At 52.0% G+C, this 10,709-nt stretch overlaps 1 protein-coding gene across 1 annotated transcript; it reads left to right on the top strand.

Annotated features, from left to right (window-relative positions):
• The first annotated feature begins 293 nt into the window (after window positions 1-293).
• Window positions 294-10,056, top strand: LOC112961530 (BPI fold-containing family B member 3-like). Its single transcript, XM_026056832.1, has 16 exons — window positions 294-310; window positions 1,287-1,412; window positions 1,709-2,240; window positions 2,762-2,866; window positions 3,290-3,430; window positions 3,805-3,868; window positions 4,237-4,297; window positions 4,696-4,787; window positions 5,057-5,269; window positions 5,397-5,441; window positions 5,525-5,695; window positions 6,007-6,074; window positions 6,426-6,468; window positions 6,943-7,006; window positions 7,135-7,211; window positions 9,961-10,056. Exons 2-16 carry the CDS (start codon window positions 1,301-1,303, stop codon window positions 10,054-10,056), a joined length of 1,884 nt encoding a protein of 627 aa, XP_025912617.1. The 5' UTR covers window positions 294-310; window positions 1,287-1,300.
• Window positions 10,057-10,709: the final 653 nt, after the last annotated feature.

Genomic DNA, 10,709 nt, shown 5'->3' on the forward strand with positions numbered 1-10,709 from the left:
TGCAGGTGTTTGCCTGCATCCCGTGTGGACCCCCATCCCAGACCTGGCCTGAAGTCTGCCTCTGCCCTCCCTGGCCATTGCTCAATAACTTACCTAACTTTTAACATCTATAAAGAAATATTTGCACTGGAAGTCACCAGAAACCATATATTGTTTGTTTTACTCCCTGCCAATTATTCTGATGTCCTTGATGACATCTGTTCCCTCATTCCTGTTGTAAAGTTTTGTATATAAGGATCCACGCTGCAGGTCAGCTTCAGAAGACGGGGACATCAGCTGAAGAGGTTCTTACGAGCAAGAGATTGGTCAGGTATGAGCAAAATTATTCCCTGAAGGCATGCGCGGAGCTTCTGCTTCTGCAAAGTCAAATGCCTCCAAAAGGAGAACTCTTAATGTTAGCTTGTGAGTGTTGATCAGGTTCACAGGTATCTTGGTTTTTAACAGAAATTGTTATTCTTGCCTGCTGCATGGTTAGTTATGCTCCAACAGGTAAAGTGAGAAGCTGCTCTCATTCTGAGCTTCGCTGGCATACGTGTGAGTGTTCATTGTATTGACTGTCCTTGAAGAAGAAAGGGTATTTCATGATTTTCATAAACAATTATCGGTTAAATTATTTTTGGTATAACTCTATTATCTGGGATAGGTTTATACCTAAGATGAATGAGACCTTTCATGCTTATTTTGATTCTTTTTGATGTACTATTTACATTTAAATGAATTGGGGGCAGTGAAGTTCATTACAGTTCTTGAATAAATGCTACTTCTAGTAGTAGGTCCCATAAAAATACAGGAAACATTTCAATGGCTCTGAAACTTTTAAAATGATTTTCTCCCTGTTACAATTTTAGCAAAAGGAACTTCTGTGCAGAGACAAGCCTCGGACATTTGATATTTGTGTAGAGATGCTGCCATTCAAACAAGGAGATGCTCTCCTTGCTAGATATGTTGGTTTATTTGTCCTGCATTCATGCTATTGCTTTTCTTTCTATGACTAGAGTTGTCAGCAATGTCCTGTTTTCCCTTCATCGGGGATACAGAATCTTGTTTTTCAGAGAAATTCTCACCCAGAACAGATGCACCCCAGATATTCCAAATGAAGTAACTAATATTGCGTGCCAGTGCTAAGGAATTAAAGCAGGAAGAGCTGCACACCCCCTTTCTTTTTATGTGGTGCTGTGACAGTCAGTCTTTGAACAACTCTCCTCTTCCTTGACCCCCTCTTTCCTTGACCCATTGGCTTGCGGTTACTGTCTCAACACTGCACTGATTGCAATTGCTTTCCACAGTTCCCGGACCAAAGATGTCCAAGTTGTGGGCAGTTTTCCTCTTCTGTGGCCTGCTGACCCCTTCACAAGGACTTCTTGGAAACATCCCTTTGGTTTCCAGGTTGGATAAAGATGCAGTAGAAAATGGTAAATTTTTGGAAGGGATGGGACTTTTCTTTATTTTGAGACTAATTCTGCTCCTCCTGTATCTTGTCTGTGCTCAGAAAATCAGAAGTCAGCAGTAGTGATGATGCTGGTAATTTGCACTTATAAAACACTTTGGACATGGGACTTCAGGGGCTTTACAGTTGCTGGTACCATCATGGCTATTGTGTAAATGGGGAAACAGAGGAGCAGTGGCAGGAAAGAGATGCCAGGCTGACACAGCATGTTTGTGCTTTGAATCTGCATGACTCACGGTGACCTTCCATCCATTTGTTCAGCTATTGCAGGGTCACTTGCCAAAGACAACTTTCTCCAAGGGCTCGTGGGTGGCCTTGTTGGCGGGGATCAGCTCAGCAGTCTCATTGGCAGCAGCCTCCTTGGTGGAGACGGTCCTGTTGGCGGCCTCCTTGGTGGAGACGGTCCTGTTGGCGGCCTCCTTGGCGGAAACGGTCCTGTTGGTGGCCTCCTTGGTGGAGATGGTCCTGTTGGCGGCCTCCTTGGCGGAGACAGTCCTGTTGGTGGCCTCCTTGGYGGAGACGGTCCTGTTGGCGGCCTCCTTGGTGGAGACGGTCCTGTTGGCGGCCTCCTTGGCGGAGACGGTCTTGTTGGTGGCCTCCTTGGCGGAGATGGTCTTGTTGGCGGCCTCCTTAGTGGAGACGGTCTTGTTGGCGGCCTCCTTGGCGGAGACGGTCCTGTTGGTGGCCTCCTTGGCAGAGATGGTCTTGTTGGCGGCCTCCTTAGTGGAGACGGTCTTGTTGGCGGTCTTCCTGGAAAGAAAGGTCTGCTGAGTGCAGTACAAGGACTCACAGGGTGAGTGAGAGTAGAAGATGGGTGTCCCCGAGCAGTGCGTGGTCTGGGCCATGCTGGGGAAAGGAGACTCTAGTCCAGAGCCTGCAGTCTGGAGACATGTGAATCCCTCTTTCCCCTCCCAGGGCAGGTTTATAAACAAGCCTTTGAGAGACACTGTATGTACCTACCGTGTCAAGGGTGTCTTCTGTTTGCCGCATGCTGGCCCTGGCCAGCAGGGTTCCCTCGCTGACCCAAGGCAGAGGACCATGGCGGTTGCTCAGGGGCTGCAGGTCTATAGGAGACGTCTTTTGCCCCGGAGCTGAGCTGCAGAGTCCTCCCACGTGTGCTGGCATGCCTGTGCACAGACCTGCGCGGCGGGCAGCGCTCATGGGGCGGGAGCGGGAGCATCTCTCGCTGCCAGAACATGTCCCCGAGACCGCGGGCTCTGCAAGCAGATGCCAGCGCTGGAGGGGGGCTGAGGTGACAGGGCATCCGCTTTACAAACGTGCTACTTTCTGCTTCCTCTTGGTTCAATTATCCAGGCTGAAAATCGTGAACTTTACCCTCCCCCAAATCACTCTGCGCTTCCTGCCRGGGATCGGGCTCCAGCTGAATCTCTACACCCAGCTCACGATAGACGGAGGCTCGTAAGTAGTTTCCCACCTGGAACACAGCAGAACTGGTGGTTGCACAATGCGGGACAAGGGGTTTTCTCCATCTCTTCAGAAAGTAGATAGTTAGAATATTTTCTTCCCAAGCCTTGTGTGTACATGGCACGTTCAAATGCTGATGCATCAGAAGTGTCTCTGAGAGCGGCGTGTGGACAACGTACGCTGTCTCAGCCTTGTGCACCCTACAGCTCTCTGACAGCACCTTACGGAGGCTTCCCAAATTGCTCCTTGGAGGCCTTCATGTCTGTCTGTCTGTCTGTCTCCCCACGAACTGGGCTGAGGGACTAACCCAGGTGCGGTGGATTAAATTCGGAAGCCTGAAGTCCAGCACAAAGAACGAGCTGCTGCGAGTTTGTGAGTGAGACGTGTCCTGTGTTTAATCCCCGGGGCTCTGCTCAGTGCTGCAGGTGGGCTGCTTCGTGTCCAGGTCAAAGCAAACGTTACGGCAAGAGCCAGACTGGTCCAGGACGCGTCGGGGGCACTGAAGCTGGTCATCGAGGACTGCAGGACTCTTCTGGGAGACATCAACATCCGCGTGGGGTAGGTGCCCGTGTGATGAGGTGCTCGGCAGCAGCACGGTGCAGCTGCAGCGCTAATGAACGTTTGCTCTGTTAATCGTCGAAGACGGTGCAGTAGTGCTTTTGTACCTGGCACGAGGGAGGCTAAAATGCTGAAGTTTCTTTTAAAGTTTTGGCTCAAGTGGCCACAATAGCATATTTCTGGGTAGTGCTGCAATCCTGACACTGGGCCACATTCAGAAGGTTCATTTTTGTTTAAAAAAAAAAAAAAAAAAGGCCCTGAAGTACAGCCCTGCACAGTGCAAGTGAGGCCTCAAATTTCTTCTGAGCAGAGTATGTTTGTTTCTAGTTACTAATTTGAGCCACCTTTTTACTTCCTATTTTCCTATTATTTAGACCCAAAGTGCCAGTTCTGGATCAAGCTTTAAAAGGTGTCCTTGGTAACACCCTGCCTAAACTGGTAAGTCTGCAAAATGATCTCTGTTAATGAATGGGCACGATGCCTGGAAGGGCAGTCTGTGCAGCCGACCCGTCGCCCTTTCGGACCGGCTGCCCCGGGCGTGCGGGCTGTGTGTCCGTGCAGGGGCAGGCTCACTCGGCAGCGGCGAGGCTTCCTCTCCGGCTGCAGCCGCACCTGCAAACGCGCACCATTGCACGGCGCGTGCGCCCTGTGCGTGGGCAGAGCCTCTGTTTGCAATCACGTTTCTGGGCCTCGGGGGGCCAGGGATTGCCCAAGCTGATGAGTTGTTGCTGGTCACGTTAATAAAACGTAGCAGGACATACGTCCCCGAGAGTCTCAGGGAATCTCACTTACTTCTGCCTCTTCAGCTGTGCCCCGTCGTCAACACTGTGCTTGGCGTTGTGAACTCGCTGCTTGGCACCGTCACTTGTAAGTGTTTGGTACCTTCCTTTGCTTCTGCTCCCGTATAATCCCCCAGCCTGTGTCTGTCTAGCACTTAGAGTTTTCCTTTTCTTTTTTTATGTTGGATAAATACAAATATTTTAAYAACTTCCTAAAAACACAACTTTCTGCTCAAGCACAACATTCAATTCACATTACCCCCGATCAGCAACAGAGAATCTTTCTGCAAAAAGCCAATTCAGAAACTGTTGCTTTTGGAAACAACAGTTTTGCTGTGAAAAAAAAAAAGTGCTTTCTAGACACTTGTCCAACTGGGAACGTTGTGAGCAGGAGCAGCCATTGGTTCAAATATCTTTTGAGACCAGTAACTGGGAATATTTCTCCTTCACTGCAGTTTCAAAGCTTTTCTTCCTCTTTCCCTGTAGCTGTGCTCCCACTCGGGGCTCTGGGGAATCTCCAGTACACGCTAGGGTCCCTTCCCGTCATCGGCGACAAATCCATCCAGCAGGATTTAAATGTAAGTGCCACCACTTTCCCTTGCGCAAACACCTTTGAGTCGGTGAATCTCAGTAATTCATCTAGATGCGGTGACTACTTTTGAAAGACTCCTCTTACTTCCAGCTATCTTTAGGGAAGCGTTCACTGAAAGACGCTGACGACTGTCATCCAGCGGCGTCTGTGTTAATGCTACCGCTGGGTCTCTGCTTTACCTTTTTCTTGCTAATCCTGGAGCACGGCACGAGTTGCACTGCCTTGACGCTGCCCTGCTCTCTCCATCCCCTGCAGCTCCTCGTCCGCGACGCCGCGGGCAACGTGGTGGACCAGGGCCTGGGGCAAGTGGCGCCCGTCTCCCTGCCGCCGGCGGCGAGCGGCGTCTCGCAGCTCGGCCTCTCGCAGACCGTGCTCGGCGCCGTGCTGAGCCTCCTCCGCGGCACCGGCGCCTTTGACACAGACATCATGGCGGCGGCGCTGAGCGCGGCGGGCTCCATCCCGGGCCAGGTGGGCGTCCCTACCCACGCCGGCACTCGCGGCCACCTGCTCTTGCTGCCGCGCGGAGGCGCCCAGCGCGGGCACCCACGGCCGCACCGGCCAAAACACCTCGTTTTTCACCGTGCTTTTTTCGCAGGACATCCTGCTGTCGACGTCCGCCCTGCGCTCGCTGCTGCCGCAGGTCAGTGYTCTTATTTCTCGCGCCCTGTGCCCCGGTGTCCGAGAGCGATTCCTTGCCCTAACCGTCTTGCTGGCCCCCTGCAGCTCTCCACGGTGATCCCGGAGTCCCTGCCGCTGGCGCTGCAGGTGCGGAGCGCCGGTGCCCCGGTCGTGTCCCTGCGGAACGGGAAGGCGACCGCCAGCGTYGCAGCCTCCATCGCTGTGCTCGCCCAGCGCCCCGGCTCCCCGCCGCAGCCCCTCTTCACCCTYGACGCGGTACGTGCCCGTATGCATACAGTACTTGTACTTTTGAATTTATTATGTCTTTAAAATGGTGGTGCCCAGTCCTTTTAAAATGCACATAACAAAGCACAAGCAAAATATTTGGCGAATAATTTGAAATAAAGACAGAAAGTCAGAATCCTCAGGAGAAAGATCAGTGATGCCATCTGTCAAAAAACGCTGTTTCTAGACACAGGGAGGCGTTCTTCCTTGGGTGGGTTATTTACAAATATTCTGGGTTTTCTTTTCAGTCTTAGGAGGTAGACAGGGAAATAACTTCATTTATTTTGTTGTTCCGACTTCAGGACATCAATCTGAACGTTAGCCCATCTCTCTCGGCCAACAAGCTCCAAGCCACCCTGGCTGTTGACAGGTAGGACAGAGCGTTGCGTTGCTGGTAGGGAAGAGGCGGCGCCTTGGGGCTAAGCAGTGGGTAGACGAGAGGGGTCTGGTGCCAGTTAACAGGGAAGCACAATGTAAATGTGATAGAAATGTAAAGAGCCGCTGGAGCTTTGCTGCGTCTTCCTAAAGCTAACCTTAGATGAAGTGCAGATCCGAAGTAATGAGAGACTTAAAAGTTGCTCTGTATTCAAAATCATTATATCCTTATGTGTGTAAGACAAGTTTCAGACCAAACAAGATCTGAGCACCATGCTGAAGGTTTGACTGGGGCTTCAGTGGATGTGTCGCACCCCTGACTCTTCCTTGTTTCTATCTTTCACAGCATCACCCTGAGACAGGGAGGTTCGAAAATTGGCAATATCAACGTAAGTTCACAGCCCTTGTGACCTGCACACTGCAGCAAGTGATTTGATGATCAGAAATGATATGCGGGGAAGGAGGTCCAAAATTTTAATTCTTCCTGGGTCTTCACATTTTTTATTCTTTTGGCAGAGAATTATTGTTGACTGATCTGTTGATTCACACACCCATTATAGTCTATAATAATGACACTTGAATATATATGTTCTCTTCTGCTGTTGGGAGCATACTGTGAGTGCTGAAGAGGAGAGAAGGAAGATCCAAGAATAAATCACTTGAAGAGTATTTCATTGTGTACCACCCCCATACTCATGCCTGGAAGAGCTTTACTTAAGGAAATGTCCTCGCATTTGCATTTTATAGTTCCTAGCATCCTGCACTGACAGAACTTGATTTATAAGCTTGACATTGCTCACTTTTCATCCCAGTAATCATTACTCTTTTCTTCAGATACTAATACATGTCTTCTTCCCCTGCAGGTCTCCCTTCTTGAAAGATGGGTGAAGGACGTCCTTGAAGCTGCATATCTACCCACAATTAACAGTACGGCTGGGGTTTGAGCCCCCTGCTCTTTGCAGCTCCGCCTGTATTTCAGGACTCTCTTCCCTTCCTCCCTCATCTGCGTTTGGGGTTTCACTGCTGGGATAAACTGTTTCTCCCTGTTTTTGCAGAGGCTCTCAGCGTGGGGATCCCGCTGCCTAACCTCTTCAACATGAACTTCGAGGGTGCTAATGTTGATGTCGTTGATGTAAGGACCTGACTTTTTTTTACGTGTTGTCTTCCTGGGGACTTGCAGGACTAGCCAACCCTGGGGCAAGGACACGCGGCATTAATAGGCTCTTGCAGTCCCTTCCCAACCCGTTTCCTATGAGTCGCTGCTCATTTTTAAAAGGTTGCTCTGCCTGTGTGGGCCCAGTGTTGGAACTTGCTGAGCAGGATATAGGGGAAAAACTGGTGAAAATCCAAATGAGAAAAATGATTTGTTTTTCTGCTGCTTCTTCCCGGCAGAATGCTTTCGTGATCTCTCAGACCCACAGAATGTCCTAAAAAGAGCCCGTTMCAGAGAAACCTCCACCATTCTCCTTGGATGAGACAGAGAATTCACTGCAAACAATCCCAGTTGTCCTTGTTGTCTCTTGGGTGCTGTCCTGGGTTAGCTCCATGGCCTGGGGGAGAAGGTGATTCTGCGTCTGGTCAATGAGCTCTGCTGTAGACTAGAATTGGGGTATGGAGAAGTTGCTCAGCTGATTCAAATATGGCTCCAAACTTCATAAGTCTGGAGCCAGAGCTCATTTTTAGGCATAAAGGATGTTGCTCTTGAATTGCTCTTCAATAAAATCTTTCACTGCCTCAATATTTCTTTCTCCGAACATTTCTTTGATATGGGTTTCCAGGTGCCAGAAACCATTTCTATCATCTCCCCTATATCATGTGACCCATAGAACGACAGCACATTTCCGGGAGGGGACTGTGCCTGTAGTGAGTAATTTGATAAGCTGGTACCTTACCGAACGTGTTTTGGAAGCTCAGCCCGTGGCACGAGCTGGGGGTCAATCACATGCTTCGTCTTAAAGCTGGCAAAACGTGCATGCGGTTGCACAGAACGACTCGCCGTGCCCGTACCGCGCTGCCGCGGATGACCGGCTTGCAGCCCCAGGGCTTTCGGCATCCTCCTCAGCCCTTTGCCGTCTCAGTAGAAGCAGCGAGCGACCCCTCTGCTCTTAGTTGTGCTCATTGCTGCTTAGTCCCACTCCTCAGCAGCCCTGATATAGCAGTGCTTCACCGTCTGCAGGCTTCCGGCTGTTTCCACCCCTCCTGTCCCGTAGCCCCCACGAGCCGAGGCCGGCGCATCTGCCACCGAAGCAGCCTGGCTGCAAACGGGGCTCCGGCRGCGCCAGGCAGGAGCAGGCGTCTCGCTCGCCCTGCGGCGACGGGAGCTCCTCGTCCCACGCGGAAGGTGCTCTCCGTCTGAAGGGGCCTCCGGCAGCGACCTGCTTTCCAGGGAGCCGAGCGCCTCCTGGCTTGCTGCCAACGCGCTTCCGCGAGGCTTTGGCACCTCTGGCAGTTGCACTTAAGCCAACAGTTATTTCTTAACCGTAAGTGCAGCAAGCAGAAGGGGGGGGGGCTTACGGGCAGGGTGAGGCAGCGGCTGGGGGCAGCGAGGGCTCTGCTTGGAGCCCGGCACCGCGGTGTCCGAAATGTCCGAAACGCCAGGGCCGGGGTGGGGGGGTGTGCCTCCTCGACACGAAACGCCCGGCTCCCGGGCTGTCGTGTCCCCGCGGCGGCTGCAAGGAGCAGCTCGCAGCTGCGTTTAATGTGTCTTGCGGCGATGACGGTTTCGGATGGGGCAGCGTCCCCCCCTCCGCAGCCCCGGTGCACAAGGGTCCGTGCGGAGCCGGGCAGCGACAYGCCAAGCCTGGGCCTCCTCCTTGCTTGCTTAGGATCACGGTTTCCCCTCATTGTGTAAGATGTGCCGGACGGACCGTCCTGGCGAGATACTTTAATCTCAGGAAGGAATTAGCGGTGCGAGACGGGCGGACAAAGCGTCCTCTGATCGGGAGCTGGCACTCGATCGCCTCTTCCTGCACGGGACCGCCTGGGCGGTGGAAATGCGTCCCCGGAGCGGGCTGGCCCCCGTGGGACGCYGGAGCATCTCCGGGAGCCGCTTCTCCGGCTGAACCTCAGAGGAACCRAAACGCCCCTTGGCCGAAGCCTCGGGGCTCCTCCGATGGCTCCACGTTCAGCTTGTGTTCCTGCCTGCCCAGAAAAAGCTTTCCAGTCGAGTAAGGACGTTTACTGGCTTGCAGAGCCGGTCGCTGCTCTCCTGCCTCGACTGGAAATTTTGCAGGCTTTAATCCCGGCTCTTTCRTTAGCTCCCGGTAGCTCAGCGCCGGCTTTGAGGAACCGCGTGCGATCGCATTGCGAAGGCGCACGTCCGCTGAACGGTGATTTTCAGACTGAGACATTCAGTGTGTCCCGGAGGTTGGGTGCAATGGTTTTAACGCTTAAATTTAAAGACAAAGCAGCCGGAGAGCGGAGAAGGAGCGTGGTGCCCACGGTGTCCCTAAACGGGAACGAGTAAAGAGTCACCGTAGCTGCCCGGGCACTGGCTTGAAAAATTGCCTGCAGATGTGTGTGCGTGTGCCAATACAGCAATGTGTGTGCGAAATCCTGGGTGCAAGTATCAGCTGGGATGTGCTCGGACCCCCSGGCATGAGCTGGTTTCCCAAAATGTCCCTTCTGGGGCCAAGAGCAGCTCCGGGCGCTCCGGCCCGCAGAGCCCGGCTCTTCCTGTGGGACTGGGATCAGCTTGCGGCGCTTGGGCAATGGCTCCGGCCGATAACGCCGTATCCGATAACCTGTTGCTCAATACCTTCCCCTGTTCTAAAAATCGTTATTTATATTGGAAGATATTAAAACCACAAATGCTGATTTATGCACTCAATCTGCTAGCCCAGCTTTTACAATTTAGGTGTCTTTCCGCTTTTCCGCATCAGGGCGGCTATATAAGGACCCTGCGTTTCAGAGCGCGGACGACGTCAGAAGCTGGTGGCTATGGGCAGCTCCGAGGTCTCCCCCTGACCCAGAGCTGACCGCGGAACAGCAGCGCCAGGCTTCGAAATTCGGGATAAGGCCAGGTAAAGAGAGACATCATGGGTTCCCRGGTGCTGGGGGGGGGACGGGGTCACCTTTGTACCTCTGAGCCTTGCAGTATACTCTGGTGAGCAAGAAAAAGCCACGGAAAATATAAAATTAGTGGTAGAAATGTAGGAAAGTAATCCAGCTTTATGTTTGGTGGCTAGCCAGAAAAATCAGGAAAAAAAGGTTGACAGAGTAAAATGAAAACCCTTCTCTGAAGAAAAAAAGAGTTTATATTCATTTGACACAAAAAAATTAAGGATTCTCTTGGATTACAGTATCTCCTTAAATCTATTATTATTATTATTATTATTTTAAGGTTAAAACACGGCATTAAAAAAAGAACCGAAAGGCTTTATGCCAAACGCGCATTGCTGGCGTAATTGCACCATTACCTTGCACACGCGGGCAGAGGGCGGTGGGAGCGCGGGAAGCCCAGCCTCGTCTATAGGCTGTTGGTAATGATTCCATGTGGGAAGTTTAAAATTATGTCACAGCGACCAGAGGCTGGAAAGGAGCGTGTCGCCCGAGGCGCACCTAGGCAGGGAGAAGCCGGCAGGCGCTGCTCTTGTGCAGAAGCGGGCTTGAAAGATTGCCTGCAACGTGC

The sequence above is a fragment of the Apteryx rowi genome, unplaced genomic scaffold (genome assembly GCF_003343035.1).
Source record: "Apteryx rowi isolate R43461 unplaced genomic scaffold, aptRow1 scaffold_0, whole genome shotgun sequence".
Lineage (NCBI taxonomy): Eukaryota > Metazoa > Chordata > Aves > Apterygiformes > Apterygidae > Apteryx > Apteryx rowi.